A 27,678-nucleotide genomic window follows, 5' to 3' on the forward strand; every position below is an offset into this window, starting at 1 on the left:
CCTCTAAGGTTCTTGTGTGCAGAGATTCTGGTACTGCTTATCTCCCTGTGTCATGCCTCTCTTGGGGTGGGGATCCTGAAAATTACCAATAAAGTGTAAATCTCTTAGACTAGTCCCTATCACATGGCAGAATATTTAGCGTTTGTTTTGTTTTCTGAGACAGGGTTTCTCTGTGTAGCTCTGGCTGTCCTGAAAAACTCACTCTGTAGACTAGGCTGTCCTCAAACTCACAGCGATCCACCTGCACCTGCCTCCCTAGTGCTGAGATTAAAGGCTTGCACCATCACTAGTAAATAACATTATTATGTTTTGCTATTAGATACTTGAATATGCATGGTCCCTGTTTATAGTTACATTCTTTATCAGCTGGATGTATTCAGTTCCATTGCCTTAGTTTCTCTCAATTTCTGTAGCTCCAAGATGATCCTGCCTGGGGAGTAGTCACCTGCCCCTACCTGCTCCTCTTTCTTGTGATTGTGAAATGAAACCACTTTGCCTGGATAAGGAAGTCGTAGTGTTTTTAATGAAATGCTATCTGGGTTTTGAAAACCAGGATGAGTAATGAGTCAAGATGACATGGCATGCTGTCAGCCTTAATACCCAAAGCTGATCCAACCTGTTGGGACTTATACTTGGAGAGTTGGTTTTCTTATGAGGGACAAATGAAGTAGAAAGGAAGGTATGAGTTTGGGAAGCTACTTTTACCATCCAAATGAAGTCTGGGCACCACCCACAGGCTACTAGAATGAAAAAAACATTTTATGTGTACATATAATCAACAGCATATCATACAACCTACCTTCAGGGGAAGAGTGGTTATATAGGGCAGAGTCCCAGGGAGAGCGTGTGGAAGCTGTTGCCTGTATTTCTCAATTTCTCATCTTAACTAGTGATGAGTCTTTGGTAACTCATTTTTCTCCCAAGCTTCAGTTTCTTCTCTTCTTAGTGAAGGGAGCTGATGATATCTCAGAATCTTCCGGTTCTGAAGTGGATGACTTTTGACCAACACTATCCAGGTCATTTAGAATGGCTTTCTCAAGGTTTACTAATCACTTCCCAGAGTAGCTGCTCACTTAGGTAAGTGGTTTCTTTTCTATTTTTGTGGTGTCTTCTTTAATGGAAAAAGGTATCAGGACCTTTCGTTACTTTAGTTGTTGTATTGTACTCTACATTCTCTCTAGGGTCAAACTTTTGTTTTTATGGCATATTTTTTTGAGTTACATTCTATTTATAATGTCTTTTGGTTTTGTCAAATTTATCCATTTGAAATATCTTAGAATTTTTTTGTCTTCCAGTAGCCTATTCATTTTTATTTATCTAAATTTGATCTCTCTCTCTCTGTATTTTTTGTTCTGTTTTTTGTTTTTTCGAGACAGAGTTTCTCTGTGTGATAGTCCTAGCTGTCCTGAAATTAGCTCTGCAGACCAGGCTGGGCTTGAACTCACAGAGATCTGCCTGCCATTGCCTCCTGAGTGCTGGGGTTAAAGGCGTGCACCACCACTATCCTGCTGAACTATGTAGATTTTATATCTATATGTGTATTTGCACATCTTTTCTAAAAATACTTCATTTGAGGGTACTCCAAATGTGAGATATAGTCTTGTTGGTAAAAGCATTGGCTTTGTTAGTTCTAGGTGGTATTTATTGAATGACTTAATGCCATACTTTTACTTAAAAAAAAATAAATTGGTGGTGTTGAGTGTCAAACCTAGGACATTATATATTCTAGGCAAACATCACTACATTATATAGTGGCATTTCATTTGTATTTTAATAAAGAAAGCTTGCCTGAAAATCTGAGAATAAAACAGCCCCACTGATCAGCCCTATAGACCAGACAGTGGTAACACACACCTTTAATCCCAGTAGCCACACTAGTTGCCATAGAAACCAGGTGGTGCATGCCTTCAATCCCAGTTGTGCACACCTTTAATCCCAGCCCTCGAGAGGAATATAAGATGGGAGGAGACAGCTCTCAGTCTCATTCTGAGATTCCTGGAGGCAGAATCGCCATTTTGGACTGAGGTCAAGGTAAGAGCCTGGCTGCTTTTGCTTTTCGAATCTTTAGGTTGAACCCCAGTATCAGTCTTTGAGCTTTAATTAATCGTGCATCAGCACTGAGCTATATTCCCAGCCTTTGGTTTGTTTGAGACAGGACCTCGGTATGTAGTGTAGGCTGGCAAGAACTTACTTTGTAGCCTAAGTCAGTCTCACTTTATGATGCCTTAGCTTCTTCCCAAGTGCTGAGATTACGTGCGTGTGTCACCTTATCCATATTAATGTTTGGATGGTTAAAAAAAGCAGTTATTTCCTGCCAGCAGTAGAAAGTGTAATATGAACAAATTAAAAGATGCTATACTAATAGAATTATGTATTAGGTAAGGAAGGAAGAGAGAGAGAAGGTTGATTCGAGGTAGGTGTGTGTGGGGTCATGGCAGAGTATCCAGAATGAGGAAAGCTTTAATAGGATGTGAACAGATTTTCCAGGTGACTGAACTACCAGGGAATCCCCAAACCACTTGCTATACAGGAGATGCGGTGCCATGTTGTTGTAGCATTAACAGTTGTTTGTGTGCATGCGCGAAAGTGCCAAGTTTGGGCAGCTGAAAGATGTTAATGTGTGTCAGTTTGTGGAAGTACCTCGTAGACAGTGGAGACCCATCAGAAGGCTGGTATATTTGTGTGTGTGTGTGTATGTGTATATATATATATTTGTACACATATACATATATTTTTATTTGTATTTTCTTAATTTTCTTTTTTAGTTTTTCGAGACAGAGTTTCTTTGTGTAGCTTTGAACCGTTTTGTGGAACTCACTCTGTAGACCAAACTCACAGAGATCCACCTGCCTCTGCCCCCCCCCCCCCCCCCCCCCCAGTGCTGGGATTTAAGACGTGCGCCACTACCACCTGGCTGGCATTTTGTATTTTAATAGCAGTAGAAAAGATAGAGTGTGGTAAGGCAGTATCCCTAGGGGAGTGTTGCACTGGCAAAGATGTGCAGCCGTAAGCCAACAGCAGGTGATAGGGTAGGAAAGCAAGAAAGGGAGAGAGGGAGGGAGAGAAATTCATGAGAGTCACCTAGAAGTGCAGAAAAGCCACTTATAGTTTATGTGGCTATTTTGAGAGGAAGGAGATTCGATGGCTGTGGCATAAGCCCTTGTGGTGGTTTAGGTGGCTGTGGTCATTGTGGTACTTCGTTAAGGGACAGCAGGTTTTGCTTGGAAGCTGAGGAGTTGAGTTTTTGTGGTTGCTGTTGAAGTTCCTGTGGGAAGCCTAATGTGGAAAAGCAGATACAGAGCTGCTCCTTGTCAGCATGGGGATGTGCAGGAGGCAGGTACAGGGATGGGACGTTGCTCTCTGTTCCATGGTCTATGTGGCAGCAAGGTGGTTGAGGAGTGGGCAGAACGAGGAAGTTAAGACCATGGTGACAGACAGTGATTCCTCCTGTAACAGGGACCTAGGATATACTGGCTTCATTTGAGTAAAATATTACCATTTTTCCCTACAAAAACTACAGAACTTTAGCACATGGTCACTGCTGTATTATTTTCATATTTTGTCTTTATGACTAAACTAGTCTTGGTTTCAAGCCTGCATTGTTTCCAGTGTGTGATTAAATCTCTATGTATACTGCAAACTGAGGATATTCGAGTTTCAGAGTTAATGTAGCTTTAGTATAAAGTATATTGAATAGTCTTTTCCTTCTCTTGAGATCTTCCTTGAGTCGTTCATATTGTTTCTCGGCCACTAGTCCCCCCCGCCCCACTTTCAAATTATATCATGTCACTTGATTATCTAAGTGCTCATTGTTTAAAAATACATTCTTGGTTTAACTGGAAACTATAGCTCTGATTAGCCTCTTACTAGACTAATACAGTTTTGTGGAGAATTAGAAATTCTCAATTAAGGGCCTCTGAGTCTGCCTACAAATTAATTCAGGATGTTTTGTTAACTTCACTGTGTATCCTGTTGACTGAAAGATAAAGGACTTCTGGTTATTAATATAGCATTAGCTTATTAAATGCAGCATTGGAAATGGTCACAGATGGGAATGTAAGAGCTTGTCGTTTGTCATGTCTTGCATTTGATAGTGAATACAATTATACCCTGACAAGATTTTGGAGATAACTGAATGGTGCTATATGAGAAAGGTGTTTGCCAACTAGAGTTATTGGGAAAATTTGAGAATGGGTAAGTTCAAGATATATGACCACAGAAGCATATTAGAAATTTAGATTCTTGGTACATAGGAGAGAGGTTACGACTATAATAATGCAGTTACTAAAAGACATTTTTAGAGAGAATAGAGAGAATCAACTAGGCAAGGCCAGAGGCAGATGTTACACTTTACCGTTTGTCCGAGAAACAGAAACTGACAGGTATTTTGCCTTTTCCTTAAACTGTCACCCTGTGCTACTCTGGTTAATGTTCCGTTAGCAGTATTTATTGTCTTGAGGTACGCAGATTTATTTCTTGGTGTTACTGAACTCTGTGATATTGACTGCAGTTTTATGTGTGTGTTCTGTGTATTTTTATGTGGAAGGAAAGATTCTCAAACGGCTTAAATTGGATTTTGCCATATGTGCATTAACCATCTGCACTAGATGTCTAGGTGAGAGCATGAAACTGCCTGGAACTGGAATCTGCTCTGTGAAGAGGTCTTTCTCTTTGTTTCCCAGTGATAGGGACCAAACCCATGCACTTTTTCCACTGAAACTGCACCTTTAGCCCCCATAGGAGGGTCTTTGTTCATGTATTCAATATTGTAAATGTATATATAACTGTCTAGGTTTTCTGTTTATTTTTATTACTGTGTATTAATTATAATAGGTTTCATTATAGCATTTTCACACCTCGACCTATTTGGGCCATAATTCACTCTTTCCTTCTCTTGCTTTCCATTGTTTCCCTGTCTGCTAATCCTCTTTCTCTTCCCAGCTAGCCCTGCTTCTACCTTCGTGCCCCTTTCCTCTTTGGGAGCATGGGATCCCGTGAGTTTGAGTAGTTACAGGCAAATGGGCCAGGATGTAGGGGTTTGCTTATACGTTCCTGAGCACCTCCACCACTGGCATGCCGTTGAAGGAAATGTCTTCTTCCTCCATCAACTGTTAACTACATATAAATCCCCGTGGAAGGTTGGGGATTCAGTGAGCCCCTTGTGCTCTCAGGCAGGCTGCACAGTCTTGTGCAGATCTTCCGTAAGTAGTACAGCTGCTGGTGTTGAAGAGCGCGACAGTCATGCCATGTCCCGAAGCTAGCATTGCACACTAGTTCCCACCCACTTTGTGCAGCTTCTCTGGTCTTTCTACCCCTCCTCTGATGTTCCTTGAGCCTCAGAGGAGGTGATTCAGATGTCCTGTTTATGGATGTATTCAATAGTCATTTGACCTTCTACAAAAATACTGGGGCTAGGAAGATGGCTCAGTGGTTAAGAGCATTGCCTGCTTCCAGCCAATGTAAGAGCACTTGGTGGTTTACAGCCATCTGTAACTCCAATCCTGGGAGATCTGTTGCCCTCTTCTGACCTCTGAGGGCACTGCATGTACACAGTGCACAGATGCATATGCAAGGAAACACCCATACATATAAAATAAAAGTAAATAATAAATCTTATGTGTGTGGTGTGTCTGTGTGTCTGTGTAGAGATTTGTATATATAAGTGAATGTGCCTGAGGAGGCCAGGAGAGGGTGTGGGATCCTTTGGAGACAAAGTTACAGGTGAGTGTGAAGTGTCTGGCATGGGTGCTGAGAATTAAACTTGAATCTTCAGTAAGAGTAATCTGAACTCTTAACTGCTGAGCCATGTCTCTAGCCCTAGTCATTCATTCTTTTTTTTTTCTGTTTTCATTTTTAGATTTTATATGTTTTGCTACATCTATGTGTTTGTTTAGTAAGTTTGTGCCTGGTGCTTGCAGAGGTCAGAAAAGGGTCTTGGATTCCCTGGCATTGGAGTTATAGATGGTTATGAGCCACCAGAGATACTGGGAACTGAGCCCAGCAAGTGCTCTTAACCACAGAGCCATCTCCCCAGCCCTTAATCATTTGTTCTTCATGCTCGACCTTTATTAGTCTCTGTTATCACTACTGATCACTGCAAAGGGAAGACTCCATGACCAGAGCTGCTGGCAGCACTATCCTAAGGCCATTTGCAGGTGTCTTGAAAACAGTTTGACAGGTGCTTTATGTCCGTTTTTCAAAACAGCAGTGTGGCTTCCCACTAGTGCTGTGACCTCCCCGGCCGTGGCCTTTAACTGGGTTCATGATACCATGTGTGGATTCTGTGCTGTAGGACAGGCAACAGTCAGGAAGTGGTTGGTTACTGTCGTGACAGACTGGCCACTGTTGCACGAACAGGCTGATCCTGTGGGCTGGACAGCGTTGCTGCATGTGGTCTACAGCTGCAGGAGACTATTGCTGCCTATTCTCCCCTTGGAGCCTGCATAGGCTCCAGGAAGTTTCCAGGCCGAATCTAGTTTGCTTTCTTTGTGTTCTACTAGAATGGACAACCAATAGCAATGGCAATTGGGTTATTTGGGGGTCTCCAGGAGGCTCCCTGACCAACAGCTTTTAGGGTGGTAGTCCACCCCTGGCACTGGGATTTTCATTTAATAAGCTGTTGCTTCTGGGAGCAACTTTATCTTAATGTCAGTTTGGGTAGGTTGTTAATAACAGTTAACACACAATTAGAATTTCAGTTATAATTTCAGTTATAATTTGTGTATTTGCGTGTGTGTTGCCTCTGTACTATGCTTTTCCCCTTAAACTTTTTCTTTTTCTTTTCTTTGTTTTTTTGAGACAGGGTTTCTCTTTGTATTTCTCACTGTCCTAGAACTAATTTTGTAAACAAGGTTTGGAATGAACTCAGAGATCCACCTGCCTCTACCTCTTGAGTGCTGGGATTAAAGATTTTTCCACTATGCCTGGCTCCCTTGAATTTTTCTGAATCTAAAGACCCTCCCTTCCCTTCCCTTCCCTTCCCTTCCCTTCCCTTCCCTTCCCTTCCCTTCCCTTCCCTTCCCTTCCCTTCCCTAAAAGATTTTGTATTTTGTGTATGTGGGTGTTTTGTCTGCATATATGTACACCTGAAGAGGACATTGGATCCCAGGGGGCTACAGTCATGGGCTGTTGTGAGTCACTATGTTAGTGCTGAACTTAGGACGTCTAGAAGAACAAGCAGCCAGTGCTCTTAACCAATGAGCTGTCTCTCCAGCCCTAAATCTAAAGATTTTTAAGTCCTTTCTTGTATTTTTGGTTGCTTTTGACAAGGGCAGCTGATATGTTGATTGTGGGTAGCCATGTTCACTCTTTAATGGAGAAAAACTTAATTATCTTTTGAAAATTTCATGCATAGTTAGAATGTGTTGATCATACTTCTCACTCTCTTCCAGCTTCTTTGTAAGTCACCTACATAATTTTTCTTAATTGTGTATTCATGCCCTTCCTGTCTTAACAATTTATTGTCCCTCAAGAATTCTTCAGAACTTTGAGAGGGATTTTAACTATGATTAATTTTAATTTTCTTAAAACAACAATCCGTTTTACTTAGGAAATAAACTATTTGCTTAATTTCCAAATTGTAGCCCTTCTAGCCTAACTGCTTTAACTAGGTTGTTCCATGTTTCCAGTATATGTAATGTTCTTTGAGAGGTGTGGCCTGTCAATCACTGATATCTGATAATATCATCCCACTGTACTGAGAATCTACTTCTGTGTCCCCCCCCCCCCCCCCCCCCCCCCGTAAAACTGGCAGCAGAGGCATACAGAGTAGTTAGAGTACTGTGTTCAAGGTTGTAGTGTCTCTCCCCAGCCTTTTAATTTATCCTTGGAAAAGAACACACAGTTTATAGGTATAGTAGTGCTTGAAAGTCCACTCAGAAGGGGGACATTGCAGCATGGATAAGAGGATCTTAAACAGGCCTGGCTCTTGGCATTTGTATGGTATAGTTATTTCTTTGCCGAGAGACGGGAGAGGTGGGAGGAAGGGAGAGAAGGAGAGAAGGATTGATTCTCCCAGAAGAAAGCGGCTTGCACCACACTGGTGGGGGATTATCAGGAAAAAGCAGAGAAAGCAAGTGTCCTCAGCATGGAATTCTCAGAGACTGTAATGCCTGAGGCAGGAATTTGGCAGGAAAAGGAGGAGCAGGTCATTTCCAGGAGGGAGCTGGCTCCTGACCAGTGTTTAAAGGCAAACCTGATCTGTGAGGAAGACAAGACGAGATGTGCTGCCCAGTGACTGCTGAGATTCCTCTGCAGTGTGGAGAGAGGATAAGGGCCCTGGAGAGCGAAAGCACACATGCTCACCAGAGTTCCAGAGCAATGGAAGAGAAAACAGGATGTGTCCTGGCAGAGAGCGGCTATGAGCTCGGGGATGACACATACAAGAAAGATGCCTATGAGTAAAAATAGGACTGGCTATGATTATTTGATAAGATGGAGAGCAAGTAGACTTTTTAATAAAATGTCTGACCAAGCAGTAGTGAAGATATTTCTGGGCTCTTGGAACTATAGGTAACAGAAGATTTTATTAAAGAATAATTTTGAAAGCCAGGCATGATGACACATGCCTTTAATCCCATCACTCTGGAGGCAGTGAGTTCAAGGCAAGCCTGGTCTACAGAGCGAGTTCCAGAATAGCCAGCGGTATACAGAGAAGCCTTGTCTCAAAAAACCCAAAAAAAAAAAAGGGACTAGTTTTGATACATTGTGTGTTGCCCACTGTGCAGGAGTTGAGCCCATTAGTGGGTGAGGCAGAACACTGTCTGGACTAATGCAGGCACTTCCTTTTCAGGGTCTTTGGTGTTTTCCTTAAAAAACAAACAAACAAAAATAAAAACCCAACAAAGTTCAAGTTTTGTTACAAAGAGATGATAGAGGTGCTAGAAAATGGAGCTTTTTAATCTGTGATGCTCTTGATAAGAGTGTGAAACTAAGGGGACCCTAAGGTAGTGATGTTGAAATGGTGTGTGAGCCCGCAGCAGGCTGCTATCTACAGGCAGGGTCTGTGTGGTAGATGGATGGCATGTGTGCATTAATTATCCATAAGCTAGTTTAGGACATTGTTTGACCAATGAAAGGTCATAGAGATCAAGAAACAGGTGCTCAAGAAGAGGTGGTGACAGTTTGTCTTTTTTAGTGTTAGCCAGCCAGCCAGCCTGCCTGCCTGCCTGCCTGCCTTCCTTCCTTCCTTCCTTCCTTCCATTTTTTTTTATTGAATTTTACTTTATGTGTGTGAGTGTTTTGCCTACATGTATGTCTGAACCACATACATGCATACAGTGCCCACAGAGGCCTTAAATCCTCTGGAACTGGAGTTACATAGGTTATGATTCACTAATGTACATGCTGGGAGTTGGACCCAGGTCCCCTGGAAGAACAACCAATGGCTCTTAGCCACTGAGCCATCTCTTCATCCCAGCATAGTGTTTCCAAGTGGGAGCAAGGACCCTTGGCTAGAAGTACACATCAGGAATAGATTGTGCTTTCTTTTAAAATCCCAACTCTCAGAGACTTTCTTTTAAAATGCCAATTTTTTTCATAGCGTTAGCTGATTTTGAATCTCCATGTTCAAAGGAGTTGTTCAGCATTTGTGTTCAAAGGAGTTGTTCAACATTTATGATCTCAAAAAACAAAAAAAAAAAAAATCCCATGTTAAAGCCAAAGAATTCTTTTATCAGTTTGTAGGTTTTGGCTCTCAGAAACTACCAGTTCTCCAGGTTGAGCAAGCCTGTCTCCTGGCCTGCCTGGGGGGCTGTGGTTGGGGGAATGGGGATAGGGCCTTTCTGCAGACGCCAGTGGCACTAGGGTCTGTGCTGTGTTTATGCAGAGTGAACACTGACTGCTGCGGTGTTTACACTTCGATATTTGGATTCTAAGATTTAATATCAACAATCTTCACTTTTGGAGAGAATGCAGTATAGTCATGTCTGCGTGAAGTTTTATCTCCCTGTGATGGTTTTGTGTGGGATGACAGCTAGGTAACTAACTCAACACCCTTTTAACCATTTCATCGGGTAAAAAGATGTCCTGTGTTTTGAACTAAGTTTAATGTTGAAATAGAAGCCAATTGTAGTAGGGGGTTTGTGGTTGGACTTGTAGCAGTAGCAAAGTCAGGGACGAGTCTAGATCACAGAGAGAGAGTTTAGCAAGCTAGGAAGTCAGATATGGGCAGGAAGTCACCGGTACTCTTGCATAGTGTGTGAAATAGACATATGTCTTTCCTTTTCTAATCTGTGAGGAAGGTCTCTGCCCTCCTAAGGGGGACAAGACAAGCAGTTTAGCACACAATGGTGGCTAGTTAAGTCCTGTTGTCCTGCCCTTGTCAGATGGCCCAGAGTGAAAAGAAGTGGAGAAGACTGTGGAAATTATCTCCCTGTATTTGTTTCCGTATGCACATCACAGAAAATCATTATTTAAATTTGGGTACTCGGTACATTTTCTTTTTTAACCAATTTCATCCCAATCTTCACTTTCTCCTTTAAAAATCTCAAATTTAGGCATAGTTAATGTTTTAGGCAGTGAAAGTTTGATGAATTTAATAATTGTATAAAGCCCGGGATAACTCCAAAGGGCCGAACAAATAGCAGCCTAATGAAAGAGTAAGAAGGTAAGAGGCACACCCTTCCGGGATAAGCGGGGTCAGGGAGGCAGCTGGTTGTGAGCAGACCCAGTTAAGATGACGTCAGTGCTGTTGTGGACGGGAAGTGGAGGAATGAAGGATGTCCACAGGCCACGGTGAAAATAGAGGCCTGAAAAAGAGCTGAGGACAGTTTGCCAGGGACGAATTCTGGTGCTGACATCTCCTCTTAAGATTAGTGTGCCTTTTCATTTCAGGAAAGGGCTACTCAGATCCATTCATTTGAATTCCGTGTTCATCTCCAGACCCTGAATGTGCTTTAGTGTTCTGCTTTGTTCCCGCTAAGACCCACTACCGTCCACCTGCGAGGCAGGAGGCTTGTGTGGCTCTCTCATTTTGCTTTGGCTAAGATTAGAGCAGCTGCCATTTGGTTTTCTTGCTGTTTCATTGGATTCTTTCCCAATAAAAAGGGATTGATGTATTTGCATAAGGAAATTAAATTATTGGATTAGCAAGAGTTATTGGAGAATGGAAGAAATATTTTAATAGGAAATTAGTTGCTGACTCTTTAGAAAATAAATCGAACATGTGCATACGTTTATTTCCTTTACCACGTAAAATCTCACTAAATTTGTGAAAATAAGAGGTGAGGACATAGAAAATGGGGAGAGATCACAGAGTCAATGTTTTGTGAGCTGGGTAGCAGATGAAGTTGCTTTCACTACCTTGACTGATCAGAGAAAGGTGGATCTGAAGCCGAGGCAAAGGGGCAAAGGTACCCTGGAAGTGATCTAAGTCACACCCCTTAACATCAAGGAGGGGACACAAAGAAAGGGTGCCTGGGGACAAAACCCAGGAGCTTCTAGAGCAAAGTTTATCTAAGAAGCCATAGCTAATGGTTCTTCACACTCTCTAAACCAGGTAGTAAAGTGGTTTCTCTCAAACAATCCCCTCTCCAGAGTTGCTAAAACTTGAGAGAATTAGCACTTGGGGACTGTAGGCAGTGTGAGGGAAGGGGATCTACTCTGAATGAGAAGATCCTTAAGCATCTTTCCCAGCTTTCAGACTACCCTCCTGCCAAGTCACAGCTTAGATTGCCCTTCTCTGGAACATCAGTCACTGCAAGAGAAAAGATCCAAAGGGGAATCCGCAGAGATAATGGTGAAAAGGAATCAGCCCAGCCATTCTCAGTCCTGAAAAACCCATTGTCTCTGTCTCCTTAGAGGTCCCATTTAAAGTAAAACTATATATAGTGGTATAGAGAGGGTTAGGGCACAGCTGTGATTGACAGTAACACCACTATGAGTTCCATAGTTTCCAGCTTAGTGTAAATGGCATCAAATGCTGTGTGCAAGTGTATACTTTTATACATCTCTGTATATCAGTCTATATGTACATATGCATGTGTACACATACTTATACACACACACACGCACATACACACACATTGGTGGGCCTGCTTTCTTTCAGTATTCAGATAGCATGTATCTAAGTTCTTAAGAATAGCTGTAGATTTTTTAATTCATGAGTGTTTTTCATTTAAACACTCATGTTGAAATAAGAGCTGCGTCCCCAGCACCTGCACGGCTAGCTTTACCCGAAATAATTACATGGAAACTGTATTCTTTTAAACACCGCTTGGCCCATTATATCTAGCTTTTTCTCGGCTAACGCTTGCACCTGGACTAGCCCATTTCTTATAATCTGTGTAGCCCACGAGCTGGCTTACCAGGAATGATCTTAACCTGCGTCTGTCTGGAGTGGGAGAATCATGGCGACTCTCTGACTCAGCTTCTTTCTCCCAGCCTTCCCTTCTGTTTACTCCTCCCACCTATGTTTTAACCTATGAGGGCCAAGCAGTTTTTTTATTGCTTAACCAATGAAATCAACAGATTGATATATGACACTCCCCCATCACTTCCCCTTTTTCTGTTTAAACAAAAAAAAGGAAGGCTTTAACTTTAACATAGCAAAATTACATATAGCAAAACAGTTATCAAGCAAGAATTACAGTTACAATATTTATATCTATTTTATCTTTTATCATAACTAAGGAAAACTATAACTATCTATTCATTCTTCAACTCCATCAAAGACTTCAGAAGGATATAATACTACCTAAGTAAACAAGAAATAAGAAAACTCTAAAAATGACAGAGACATCTCGCTTTCTGGACAGTCACCCAAAGTTCCTCTGTACCGTTGGGGCATCCATCTTCAGCCTTCAGGCCCATAGTATCCAGCAAACATTTCCATCAAGCAGGAAATTCCAAAGACAGTTCAGTCACTTTCTGCTGTATCCTGCAGAATGTCTTGCAGACTCTTTCATGAGTCAGGAACCCCGAAAGACCATCTCACCTTTAGGCAAGTTCAGCAGTCCTCTCTCTGCGGGTTCTTTGTGTCCAGTTTATGCATCAGTCCAGGCAAGAGCAGTTTCTTGCCCAAATGGCTATCAAACTCCATAAGGATCCTCTTCGATGCCCATCTTCCTCTTGAAGTTGATTGGTGCCGCCAGGAGCAGACATGTCTCATTGTCATGAAAAGTCCTAAGTTATTAAAATATTTTAAATGCCATATTCTGTAGCCTTTGAGAGATATGAAGAATGCCTATCTAAAATATATCTCTATATATCTAGAAAATCTAAGTAACATGACTACAAACTTGACTATTATTTATGTTTATCCATCAACAACCTATATTTCCTAATTATACATTACATTTTAAAAATGAACTACACAATCACAATACCTTAATCAAGATCAGAAATACATATACATATAACAAAATTGACCTTAAAATCCATACCAATGCAAATTATTCATATCTATATCACACTCATGTGTATAAAATGTATTATAATTTTTCTTTTTCACTGTTTATATTCTTGTCCAAATTTGTGGGCATGTCTACCCGTCTCATGCTAGAGATCAGATTTTCTGTTGTTATATGAACATTTAGGTTGTTTCCTTTCCTGTTATATGAATAGTGCCTCTGTGAATTCTGTCCTTATATCGATATGTATTCTGAGTTTTTGGCTTTCTATTCTTGATCATCCAGGACGTGTTCCTTTTTTCTTTGTGATTGACAGGGCTCTTATCCTTCTGAAACCCAGAATATAAAGGGACTAAATTATTTGCCGAAATAATCACATGCTTAATCTAATTGCACTAATCGTCATAAGAATTACCAACTAAACATTTCCAGGAGGCACAGTAACAATGAAAACACATTGTTTGATTTTGTATAAATATGTATGACATATATACCCAACGTAGTCAGAAATAACTTCAAGGATTATTAATTTTTTTGAAGATAGGGTCCATGCTATGTTCTATCACACCTCGCAAAATGAAGCACTTGACAACAGAAAAATAAGGAAAAATGGTTTCGTTATTAGGAACTAGGACAATTGGACATGCCCAAGGTTTTTTTTTTTTTTTTTTTTAATCTCTTTCATACTGTCTTCTGAAAATGTCGATAATATTAAATTTTTCTGATCAGGTGACTTTTTATAGTTTTTTAAAATTGTTGTTTTCTTTCATCATTTGCCTCTCGAGGTTAAAAAACTTTCTATTCTATGATGTTCTTTCTGTGTCTTCAGAAGGTATAACAGAGTTGTGCTGTGTTCTAGAAAGCCTGTAATCCAAGTTTGGTATGATGGTGAATATGCCCCAAGACTGTGATCTTTGGAAATCTTAAATCCACTTACGAAAGATTCTGAAGTTTTTATGAATGCATGTCTCTTTGTCACATAAGCCATACAGTGTCCTTAGCTGGCGAAGGTCTCCTCACAGGCACAGAACTCTGTCCACAGATGTAGTTGTATGCTAAACAGTGGGACGGGAGCCCACTCATGTGTAGTGTTTCTGATTGTCTTCTTGTACTTGTGAAACAGTATTGGTAGATACCAGTTGACTTGGGAAACAGGGCATTCATTCATTGGTAGACACCATTTGACTTAGGAAGTCTTGTTTGATGCAAGTTAACATGGTCAGAATAGTAACGTCTTGAAATTCTTGTCTTGAAAATTAAAAGTATATTGGTAATATTATTTAACATTAAAATTATAATATTTAGTCATTTCTGATAATTCTTTGAACAGTTATAATATGCTTTGGGATTTTTGTCCTTATTTTTAAGATTTATCTATACCAATTAAAGGGGCAGAATTAAAGAGATTTTATTATTATTATTATTGTGTGATTATTAATGATTTTGTGGGGGTGTTTGTTTGTTTGTTTGTTTGTTTTTGAGACAGAGTTTCTCTGTATCTTTGGCTGGCTGTCCTGGAACTCACTCTGTAGACAAGGCTGGCTGTCCTGGAACTCTGTAGACCAGGCTGGCCTCAAACTCATAAAGACCCGCCTGCCTCTGCCTCCCGAGTGCTGGGATTAAAGGCGTGCGCCACCACACCTGGCCCGTTAATGATTTTTAAATATGGTGTTGCTGTAAGTAACTTGATACTTTATATTTTTATATATTTTGTATATTTATATATATTCATGTTTATTATCTTAATGTTAGAAAATGTATTAGAATTTTAGTTCTTAATTCAATATTTATTATTAGTACAAGTTTTAGTACGTTTTAAAATAGTTTTACGTGTTCAGACTTAAGTCTGATTTAGAGACTTAAGTCATATTTATATTCTTTATTTTTTTTTTACTTCTGATATTATTGTTCTCTAAAATGGCATATATGGGAAATGCTGATGACCTATTATAAAATTTTCCTATTTTCTTTCTAGATACATTATTACTGTATTTATTTGGGTTCATCATTGTTGACAAATGGTTATGAGAATAATGTATAGGGTTTAGGTTCAACATTGTATTTACTGAGTTCTCATTTGGATTGTGGGTGTTTGATTAAATCACTTAGTGACTTTTCAATATATGATTGACTATTGGATGAACAGGTAAGTGAATAAGCTAGAGGAAAAACTCAGGGATGTTAATATTGTTACTTGTATGGGGTCTTACTGTGACTAATGCCAGATAAATAATAGCACCTCTTAATTGCATGAATTACTCTCTAAATAACACCATCTGGATGGGTTTTCTTTTTAAATATTTACTTTTATATAACCTCAAGAATCTACTTTATGCTTCTCATGGCATTATTTGTGCTTTTATAGTTGATACACTTGAGTTTTGATTAAAGGGGGAAGAATGTTCTTACGGTCAACCAGTTCTTTTGTTATTCGATAGTGGTGGTACTCAGCTATCCAGAAAATATATTATAGAGCACAGAGGTGATGATTTAGGTCAGTTTGTTATATTGTGATACAGGGAGGTCTCCAGAACATGCATCACTTCCTAGTGTACCAGAATGATAAGTATTGATGGTGCTAAGATATGTGTAACTAAAAGAAATCAAAGTACTCATTCTTAAAAGATTAATACTTACTATGCATTGTCCTTCCCTGCTGTTCTGTAACCAACTTGGTCAATGCTTCAGGAGTAGTTACTTCTTGCCAGCCACAATATGTTTTATCATGTACAAGACACAATAACAAAATATCAGCCAAAATCATGTTGTGAAGTTAAGTTTCTATGGTGATGAAAGCGTGGGGGAGTGAAGCATTTTGGGCAAGGGGCGAATAACTTCAGAGTAACAGTTGTATTTTGCTATTATAGGCCCCAAGGCAATAGATTATTTAATTGAAGATTGATTAAATTTTTTTTCTTTTGTTAATCAGGCCAAAAATGGGAATTTTGTAGTCTTCTCTTTTACAGTTGGCCAGTACTTTGAAATCTGTTTTGTTCACAGTGGTCAGCAGTAGCCTAAGTTTCAGAAGCAGCAGCAGAGAGGCAGGCCCTCATGGCCCAGCACAGTCTGAGGAGATTTCCTCTCCCTCAAGGGCTCTTCCTAGCAATAGTGTAATTTCAGGTTTAGCAGATTTAGCAACTACAAATACAGAGTATCTAGTTAAATTAGAGCTTCAGATAATTTTTTTTTAAAATAAGACTGTCCTAGATATTACATGGAGTTGACTTTAAAATGTCTTGTTTATATGAGATTTAGATTTAGCTAAATCTTCTCTTTTTCTTTGTCAAGCCTAGTTATTTCTATTTGCTAGGTGCCAAGCACTGAGAAACTGCTAAGGAGTCCTTGAGGGGCTCAAAATGTGAGCAGAAGAGCAAACAAGGGATTTAAGGAAGCAACATTAGAGTGGAGAGGCTTGGAAATGCCAAGGATCTGAGCCAGGAGTGGGGACTTCAGGCAGGGACGCTGGTGTGTGAGTGCTTGGCGTGGCACTGGTAGGCCAAGAACCCAAGAAGGAGCTCGATGGTGAACAGGTGGGGTGGGGAGGTGAGGTAGTACCAAATGTGAAAAATGTCATCCGGAAAGGGGAAGAAATAAGCCATCCTTGGGAGTGTGGTCGGCGAGGCTATCTGTGATGTGCCCTAGACACTATTTGAAGACCTCTATGCTCAGTCCACTCAGTCTGCATACTGTAAAGGAAGAGTCTGGATAAGAATTGCTAATGGTTTGACCGAGGGTTTTACAAGCCCTGAATTCAGTCTCTGTCCTTGGTTTCTCCCTTTCGGAGGGCTGTACAGGCTTTTACCCAGCTTCCTTCCATTCCTTAGTCTTGCTCTTGGGTCTTCATGGCTACTCTTTGGAGGTCAGGCCAGGGTTTTCAAGTCGTTAGTTGGATTATAATATTCAATGTTTATTATGTCTTTGGGATGAAGATGAGTTAGACTTCCTCAGAGATTTGTGTTTTATACTTTTGCTTTATACTAATACCGGTATAAATTAAAATAAAATAGCTGAGAAAACCTAGTATACTTTGATTAGCTTATTTCATGTGTGTTTTGCCTGCATTTATGTATATGTGCCACATGCATTCCTGGAGCTTGAAGAGGTCAAAAGAGGTCAGAACCTACAGAATCGGAGTTATGGATGGTTGTGAGCCACCGTGTGGATGCTGGGAGTCAAACCCAGGCCCTCTGCAAAGAGCAACAAGTACTCTAAACCACTTAGCAGCTTTCCAGTTCCCTAATATACTTTGAAAGTTTTCTTGTTCATTTTTGATAATTTATTCCTGAATTAATAAAATAGAAAGCTTACTAGTGCCTCAAGTATCTCATATATTTAAATAGAGAGGGTTTGGTTTTTAACTTTGGAAATAAGAATATTTTCATCTAGCCACACAAGCGCATTATAGAGCTTTTGTGTGGTTGAGCATCATCTGGGTGGTTGCTTGTGGTTAGGATCTACTTGTGTGCACATGTGGTGACTGTCAGCTGGACTGTCAGGAGTCACTGCCAGTGGTTATGAATGCTTTAATGGAAGCAAGTTTACAATTTAGAGTAGGGGACTTTCACCTTGTTGGGATGGGAGCTATGAGGGGCCCTTTTTCCATATTAGGCCCCCCATAAAAACTGGTCCAGATAAATCAAGTGCTATGAAGGTGACCTCTACTCCCCATCCAGTAATAACTTGACATCATGGTCAGTGGTGTGGAACTCAACTTTATACTTAAGCTTATCCAGTCCTTAAGTCATTCACGTAGGACCTGAGGCTTTGTTTTTCAACTCTGGATGTTTCCATTCTTGGCACTACAGTGGTATACAGTCTGTTAACATGAGGTGCTGTGCAATGTGCTTTGTAGTGATACGCAACTAAATTCTTATCAGCAACCTTTTCCTTTCTATTTTAGTGTTTCCCTATAGCCACAGTATTTAAGTTTCACACTATTCCTGGAATTGATGGATGTTTCTAATTAACTGAACAGAAAGTTAATCCCCAATTTTATACTTTAGAGAATGTTGCAAATGAAAGCTTTATGTAGCCCTTTCAGCCTAGTCTTAGATTAGTTTCTTAGAGGCCATGCCATCTTGTTTATATATACTGTGTTCCAGGCTGGACCAAAGCCTTGGCCATTCACTGCCCCTCTTTCTCTTTGCTGGAGAGCTCTTTACTCAGGCTGTGGAGAAAATGTAGCAGTAAACTAGTGAAACACTGAAGAAACGGCTTCACTTTGCTGTTCTCTTGATGTAGTGGTAGATGAAACTGACCAAACCAGAGGCTTTGAACACCGCTCTGTCATACGTGTTCTTCTGAAGAACCTGCACCTGGAAAACTTAAATTGAAATATGGTTAAAGTAAAACTGTAATCTGTAGCTTTATAAATGCATCTAAACTTTTTTTTTTTGTACAAATGCTTATTGAATACCTTGGAGGTATTAGGAACACAAGTGTATTGCAAGGTTTTTAGTTCTTATGGCTGGGCTGAGACAGATCAGAAAACAGATGGCTGCTGCAGCAGGTGGTCGGTGCTTAAGAGAGCTGGCATGTCCCAGGCCACACACAAGTTCTAGGGTCTACTCAAGTATTCTGTAGAATAGCCATGAAGACAGCCAACACTGATGAGAGCCAACTGATGAATGGTAAAGTTATCAAACATCTCCCCAAAGTCATTTTAAGTATGAATGACTTACTCAGATAAAAATGTGATTTCAAATTGGGTAAAGGATTTTGTGAATTGGAATATGGCTGGCCGACTGAAGAGACATCTTGGTGGCTAGGTGTTTGAAAAGCCATTAGTTTCTTCTTAAGTACACGATTTCATAATTGCTAGAAGAGAAAGTTTTATATAACAAAAATATGTACTCTGATATTTCCCCCTGTCATTTGTGTACAAAATATTGTCGACAAGTCTACCTTCTAGAGCCCTGGGGAGACCTTGACATCCTAGCTTCCATTGCTCCTCTGCTGGGCACTGACTGCCACTAGGAGCCGAGTTCTTCTCTCCCAGGGGTTATTGGAACTGCTTCTTAGCTATGCTTCTTGGCTGCCATGTCTGCTTTGGGCGCATCTTTTCCACCCTCTGAATGGTATTCACTGCTTTTGCCTGCTTCTTACTCTTTAGTTTCCTCTTTTAGCTCAGAGACCTCCCCACAACCTCTCGTTCACCCCTGCTTTCATTGTGCACTTTTTGGTCTACTTTGTTTTTAAATGTTGGGGTGCACAGCCCTTCCCAAAGTGATCCAGTAATGCCATGGCATTAAGTATCCATATACACAAGTTCTCACGTGTCTCCAGTCCCGAACTGTCTGCTTCACAAGTCTAGGTTTGTCTATCTTAATGCCTTTAACACCCCCAAGTATTTCTACCAGAACAAGCAAACAAAACAAAAACACTTCTTGTTTTGCCCACTCTTCATTTTCTGGAAACTCATCCTTTGTTTAAAGATTTATTTCATTTTATGTATGGGGGTGTTGCCTGTATGTATTTTTGTGTACATGTCTGGTGCCTGTGAAGTTCAGAAGAGGATGTCAGATCCCCTGGAACTGGAGCTAGTGATGAGTGTGAACCAGCACTTGAGTGCCGGGAATCGAACCTGGATCCTCTGGCAGAGCAGTAGTTCTCTTAACTAGTGAGCTATCATTTCTGTCAGTCCACACACATAGCCTCTTTTTTTCTGGCACCCTCTAGTTTGAGCTATCTCTGTCATTTTTATACTACTTAAACTCTCTGAAGCTATGAGACTGATTTTTTTTAAAAACCAAGTCATGTGACTTCTCTGTATACGATCCATTAATGACTTCCTGCTTGCACTTCCAATAAAATTCAGTCACTTTTTCATAGCTTACCCACCTGAGCTGAGTGTTCATAACTGGGCAGTGGGGATATTACTTATAACTTTAACTGAAATAAAATTTTCCTGAAGGAGTGCGTGGACTTTTAACTTTTTCTATTCTTTGTTCATTATTATTTCCCCAGTGCTTAGGACAGTGTGTGTGTGTGTGTGTGTGTGTGTGTGTGTGTGTGTATTATAGTTACTAATAGGTGTTTGAATGAATAAATACACTTATGGGTCTTCTAAAAGCCTTTCTTCCTCTGTGTTCAAATCAGCACATCAATCAGGTGTAGCACTTTAATCCAGGGTAATTTAAGTGCTCTGGAGGCAGAGGCAGGCTGGTAAATCTCTTGAGTTTAAGGCTAGCTAGGGTTATCTGGGGAAACAAAACAACAGAAACAAAAGCAGCTCCTTACAGGTCAGCATTTGCCCCCTGTGTAGAAAGTCCTGCAAGGCTTCTGGAGTGCTGTCACCTTTCCTTTCTCCCATTCTCCACATGTCTCCATTGTTCCTTGTTTTAGTCTTCAGGTCAGAGAATGTGTTTGATTACAGTGTTAGGTGAGTATGGAGGAGGAGAGACAGCATGGAAATGAAAAAGGGACCATCAGAATAGCATTAATAAAGCATTTCAGAAATAAGCATTTTGTGATGGGAATCCTGTAGTAGTAGTAGTAGTAGTAGTAGTAGTAGTAGTAGTAATAATAATAATAATAATAATAATAATAATAACAATCCTATGTAGTAGGAGAGATATTGAGTTGTCTTCATCCTCAGTTCAACACTTTTCTACTTACAGTAAGTATTTAATTTGGATGTTGCCTGTGGCAAAGAAATGCTATGTTCATCAGATTTAGACACAGATACAGTGTATCCTGGACTTCCATAGTAATTTGTAAACCTTTTGAGGCAAGATTAGGTGTGATTTAATTAAAAGGCTATTAGGAAGGTTCTTAAATTTCTTTCCTGATTCCTTTTTTGGGGACGGGGGTCTGTGCAAATGCCAGAAATTTAATTATGAGGTAACAATAAACGTAAAAATTGTGAATTGTGAGTGAGGAAGAGAAAGTGCTCACCGGCCATTAGTACTTATTTGTGTGTTAGTGTAGTGGACTAGTTAGAGACACACTTGACTGGTAAGTAAACCATCATCAGCGCTGGTGGGACTTGTCCACTTGTAAGGGTCAGGACGGCAGTGAGAATGCAGGGTGTCACCTTGGGGCCTTCCAGCTTTGCCTCGAGGTGGTTCCAGCCTGGAGCCCATAGAAAGAGGTTCCTATTTTCAGTTCTGTGGCATTTCCATGTGCACTGTGTCCCCAGAGCACCTGCCAAAGGTACTTGGAGCTGATTGCTGCTTGTTTATTTTTAGGTATCTTGCAATATATTCAGAACTCTCCCTCCTAGTGACAGCAATGAATTCGACCCAGAAGAAGATGAACCTACCCTCGAGGCATCGTGGCCCCACTTACAGGTACTTTGGCTTTTCATTTACGTTATGAAAGAAAATTCCATTAACTTCCCCTATTAGCATGGGGATTCCTTGAAGGAAGAGACCAAATTAGAAGACATAGTGGCAAACTGAAAAATGCTATTTGTGTTTCTTTCTTTTTTAGTATTTCGAGACAGGGTTTCCCTGTGAATCCCTGACTGTTCTGGAACTAGCTCTGTAGATCAGGCTGGCCTCAAACTCAGAATTCTGCCTGCCTCTGCCTCCTGAGTGCTGGGGCTTTTGTGTTGCTTGTGCTTGATAATTAGCATGCTAGAAGAAGGGAACAGTGGGCTTCAGTGCAGTAAGTACTTTTGCACGACGACGACGTTGCAGGTCCAGCCGCAGGTCCTTTTCAGAGCCTTTCTGTGACCCCGCCCACTGGGATTTCAGTTAAGAACAAAACTGTTTTCATAATTAGTATTAGCTGGGTATGACTAGGTCATGGGATACTTAACCTCATTTTTAGCAGTAGATGCGGAGATACTTGTATGCCTTGTCTTTGCGATAACAGTGAGTGGGTTTCCTTTCCTTTCTAGTAGTGTCAGAGACAACAGAAGCTGTGGTGAAGGTCTGTTTTGGACCACCAGAGCCTTTTGTAGGCTAGTGGCAGGGATCATTGTCTGTTCCAGGGCTGGTCAGGACCACCAGAGCCTTTTGTAGGCGAGTGGCAGGGATCATTGTCTGTTCCAGGGCTGGTCAGGACCACCAGAGCCTTTTGTAGGCTAGTGGCAGGGATCATTGTCTGTTCCAGGGCTGGTCAGGACCACCAGAGCCTTTTGTAGGCGAGTGGCAGGGATCATTGTCTGTTCCAGGGCTGGTCAGGACCACCGGAGCCTTTTGTAGGCGAGTGGCAGGGATCATTGTCTGTTCCAGGGCTGGTCAGGACCACCGGAGCCTTTTGTAGGCTAGTGGCAGTCTCCTACTTTGTGTACTTATATTTTAGCTGACACTTTTCAGCTCCTTGTTTCCTTTTGCCCTTTCTTGAGCACAATATTCCTCAAAAGAAGAAAACAGAAGTTTGACTCTGTTGACCCCCTAAAGCCATCTTTCCACAGAGTTTGATAATAACAGGAAGGAAGGGAGGGTGGAAGGCAAAGGATGTAGCCTTGTCCATCTTCGCCCCTGGGAGAAGCCACTGTGTCTTTGTGCCTGTTTACTCACTGACATTTCGAGGGGTGAGTTGAAAAGGCCCAGAGAGATCTAACAGTCTATGCTCTCCCCACTCTAGAGACTGACGTAGATTTGCCACTTGGCCTGTCCCCTTTGGTACCAATAGGTTGCTACGGTACACTGTGGGCTGTTTTTCCTGGTTACAGGGCTCTTTCCAGGGCTGTGTTTTTTTTGCAGCATGTCCCCAGGCTTGTAATACTGTGTGGTCCTGTTAGAGGTGCCAAGGTTGGGCAAATTACGTTAGTTTAAACACTATTTGATTTCTTAGGCTAGATGTTTCTTTAGCTGCCTGGTGGATTATCTGTGCTCTAAGATCTGTAAGCCTAATGTGCTTTGCATACGTATATCTACAAAATTGGAAAAAGAACAGAACAGAGCCCTTTGAATGGTAGAATTTTTATCATGTTTTATTCTTTTTTTAAAAGAATTCTTTAATGACTTCTTGCATGAACATAATGAACTTCCTCATCCTCTTATTCCCTCCTCCTGTCACTGAAACTTTTCTTTTTAACAGGTCTGTGGTCTCCCTCCCTCCCTCCCTCCCTCCCTCCCTCCCTCCCTCCTTCCCTTTCTCCCTTCCATCTTTCCTTCCTTTTTTGTTTTTGTTTTTGTTTTTGAAACACAGTCTTGTAGCCCACAGATCTGCTAGTCTCTGCCTCTTGGGTGCTGGGATGTGCATGTGCCACTGTGGATTGATTTTTTTTTTTTTTTAATAAACATGCTGCGTTGAATTAGGGTTGCTTACATGAGCATAGGTCAGGGGTTTTTTAGTGGGACAAGGGCAACTTATCAGTGGCTACACCACTGAAGGAAATGTCATGTCTTATTCTCTTTTCCGAGACAGGGTTTCTCTGTAGTCATGGCTCTCCTGGAACTTACTCTGTAGACCAGGCTGCCCTCGAGAGCCTCCTGCCTCTGCCTCCTCAGTGCTTTCATTAAAGCGAGTGCCACCGCAACTGGTTGTCACATCTTATTTTTGATGCTTGTTGGGCGCCATCTATCCTGGCCAGCGGGATACCAACGGTGGTCCCTGATAAACCTAGGGGAGAGGAATGAAAGGACAAGAGACACGAGAAATGACGGCAAGACAGGATTTCTGATCAAGCCGTCCCATTTATTATTTCCTCAGAAGCTGTTATATAGCAAATGGGCAAAGCGGGGAAAGGAAGGGTGTCAGGGGGGAATAAAGGGTGTCAGGAAACTCAGGTCTGTTGGAATTCAGGTCCGAAGACATCCCTAGCTGATAAGAAAATACTGAGGGTCTGTGATTGTTGACTAACAAAGGAAAATGCTAATAGATTCCAGAGCCTGGTGCCTGCAGGTCTCTGCTAGGAGATAAGATGCCAGGTTGGTTTCCTAGACCCTGCAGAGGGGATAGAGGTAAATATTTTTCTTAACTTGTAAGCTTAAGATGACTGTAAACAAAGTGCAGATCTCAAAATACAGGTCTTTGCTTCCAGCAATTCTTGATGCTTGATGCCAATTGGATTTGACTTTTAGTCTGAGAGAAAAATAATTAAAAAGCTAGTCTCTCTAAGAATGTACTACATCTTGTGGCCTGCAGACCAGCGAAGGACTAGGATTCCCTTGCCCTTTGCAAAGCATTTTCATCACTCTCTTAGACATCAGTTTCCCCTAAAATCCAACATGGACTTATTTCAGTTTATCTTCCTGAACTTAAAAAAAATATTAAAACTTCATTATAAAGAGCTTGCAAATAAAAGTGTACTTAATGATATAAAATAGAAGGCCAAATTGATTTCTTAAACTACTGCTTTGATGTGTATACCACATCCTAGCTTCACTGACTTACTGGTTCATATGAAGCTGTAGCAATGCTGAGGACTGACAATGAGACTTTTGCCCTTTTAGATACAAAGTCAGAAATGTTTACAAAATGGACTAGCTTTATGTGTGCTGACATATTGTTCAAGCCTATAATCCTACCGGTTCTTTCTTCGCTCTGAGGGAAGCATGTCTGATTAAGGTTGGATCCAGTGAAAGAAGCAGCAGATATGGTGGCACATGCCTCCGATTCCAGCTCATGGGAGAGAGAGGCTGGGCAGTCAGGCTCAAGATCATCCTCAGCTATATAAAATGTTCAGGGCTACACAAGGCTATATGAGCTTGTCAAAAGATACAGGTGAGGTCAGAGTGCCTGCTTGGCCTCATTCTCTGCCACTTCGTGACATCCTAGTGCAGGCTCCAGGCTTGTATCAAGAGTCGTAGGTTTCCTTTGGTTAGCCTTACTGCACAAATTAGCTAACTTTCCATTTCTCAAGTGGGTGGCTGTAACTGACGAGATCATTCAGGGAATCTTTTCAGCCTGGAAAGATGGCTGAATGAGAAAGTTTGGTCCTGGAACTTAACAATGGAAGGAGAGAAATGACTCTTGACTTCCATATACAGAGCACATGTGCGCCGTGCGTGTGTGCGCACACACACATGCACCCCACAATAAATAAAATTTATTTATTTAAAATTAAAACAACAAATCTCTTTCTCTTCAAATAGATTATTGATGTCATGATCATATCTCAGTAAATTCCATGTTTTGTCTGACTTGTTATCCTTGAAGTGCTAGGGATGAGCCCCGAGTTTTGTTACATGCTGGGTAGTTCTGCTTGGTCAACATCCTCTGCCTTTGATTTTGTTTTTGTTTTGTTTTGTTTTTAATGTGGTCTTCCTAGGAAGTTTTGACTGGCCTTGCTCACTGTGTAGCCCAGACTGCCTCTGACTGGCCATCCTCCTGCCTCTGTGTCCTGAGTACTGGAGTTGTGTACCACTATACCTGTCCAATAGTTAACCTTTAAATTATTATAACATCTGATTCTTTTCTGACCAAAGCATAGTATGGTGTTAAATCTTTTCACTTTTGTGAATTCCATAATTCACCACATGCTTCCTCTTCTGGACCACATTTTAGAAGAGAGCAAAGTGTGACTGTTGGAGGATAATAGTAAGAAAATGACATGATTGGTTAGTTTGTAGTTGGCTATTCTTACAGTCCAGCTAACTGACTGACTGTTCTACAGAACTGTTTTAAATTTGTGGACAGGCACAGAATTACCAAAATAGACACCAGAATATCAAGTTCACGTGGTATTTGATCAAATATGTCAGAGGTTTACTTGTATGCATGTTATTTAATTTTTTTCTAGTATTTCTATTGGTGTATTTTAAGCTAGTATGACATAGTTGCCATGGTCATTGTTTGTGTGTGTTTTCTGAGATTAGATCTGCCTTCCCAGTAGAATACAATTTTGTAGGACCTGTTTATAATTAAGGATGGTTTTCAGTGCCTTCTTGTGAGACTTGATGCCAAGAATGTTAACTTTTTGCTCATGGACCTTTCTTACGAGACCTCGAATAATAATTTATCCTCGTACCCCTAGTTTTTCCTTTTAGAAACTCTAGAGAGAGTTTTGATTGTGAGGTTCAGTTTTTACTTATTTCTAAATGTGTCTGAAATGTTTCCACCAAGTCACTTGACCCTGGTGGAAAGGCTGATGGCCAAGAGCGGCCTGGGAGAAGGATTCAGGGCAAGGGTGGTTTGAGTGAGTCTGGAATTCTCTATGTAAAATCAAGAGTTGAAAAATGAGTGTTTTGAAAAGAACAGTAGTGTGAGGAGTAAAAATTCAAACCATATTGTGACTACAACACCACCACATCACTGGAGAAGACTCCCCCCCCCCCCCCCCGAACAACACTCACATCACTTTTTAATAAAAGCTTTTAGTTACATTTATTATTTGTGTGTAAGCGCATGGAAACACACACATGAGTATGTGTTTGGGGGGGTGTCAGAGGTTGGGGGGTGTCAGAGGACACCTTGTGGGAGCTGCTTCTCTCTCTTTTTACCATCTGGGTTCTGAGACTTGAACTCAGCTCATTAGTTTTGGCACCAAGCACCTTTCCTCACTAAGCCATTCACAGGTCACTGTTCATTCTTTGACCACAGTTCTATGGTATTGTTCTTTCCCTGCGTTTATTGGTTACTGCACTGCTTGAACTATTCATTATAAAAACAGAGGTGGTTAGGGTTGCACTATGTAGCTCTGTCTATCCTAGAATTCACTATGTAGACCAGGCTGACCCAGAATTCACAGAACTGTCTGCTTTTCTCTTGAGTACCAGGATTAAAGGTGTATGCCACCGTGGTGGGCCAACGGTGATGTTTAAAATGCTGCTGACTTAGCATAAATGAAGCCAAGTGTCAAACTGGTCAAGTACTGTTTTATTTCCTGTCTGCTCTTGAAACTTAAAGAAGGCCATTTTACTTAAGAGTGTTTGAAGAACATCAAAAGTGACTCATTCTTTTATATTGTGGCCCTTGAGCATCCATTTACAAATTTTCTGCATGGTGATGAGAAGTATGCATAGATGATATTACTGCATGCTGCGGTACAGTGGTGAGCCTGTGGAAGGATGCTGTGCGACCACGTGAATAGCAGGCTGTACTAGCTGCTTTTCCATGAAGCATCATTTGTGCTTTACAGAACAACAAGCTGGTTATTAAGGTTAGGCATTTGGCAGATATTTCCCTAAAACAAGGAAGCCCAATTGATAATAATTCTTGCTGCTGATAGAATCTGAATACTAGAAACATAACTTAGCGTTTGAACTTTGGAAAGCCAGCATCCATTATATAGCATCTGTCTTATAGTATATCTACGTGACATAGTGAGATTTTCTTTTCTTTTCTTTCTTTTTTTTTAAAAAAGATTTATTTGTTAAACATACAGTGTTCTGGCATGGAGGGCTCCAGATCTCATTACAGATGGTTGTGAGCCACCATGTGGTTGCTGGGAATTGAATTCAGGACCTCTGGAAGAGCAGCCTGTGCTCTT

The 27,678-nt window shown here is 40.9% G+C and overlaps 1 protein-coding gene across 2 annotated transcripts in view; it reads left to right on the plus strand.

The window, feature by feature from the left end:
- Ppp2r5e (protein phosphatase 2 regulatory subunit B'epsilon) overlaps positions 1-27,678 on the plus strand; it is a 142,477-nt gene that overhangs the window by 76,178 nt on the left and 38,621 nt on the right. For both annotated transcript variants that reach the window (XM_041657995.1, XM_041657996.1), the window contains exon 4: positions 21,539-21,640. In XM_041657995.1, the coding sequence (XP_041513929.1) occupies positions 21,539-21,640 (102 nt within the window). The remainder of the gene's footprint in view (positions 1-21,538; positions 21,641-27,678) is intronic.

Source organism: Microtus oregoni, unplaced genomic scaffold, assembly GCF_018167655.1.
Source record: "Microtus oregoni isolate MIOR12 unplaced genomic scaffold, Mior012 000009F_ref0000495, whole genome shotgun sequence".
NCBI classification, from domain to species: Eukaryota; Metazoa; Chordata; class Mammalia; order Rodentia; family Cricetidae; genus Microtus; species Microtus oregoni.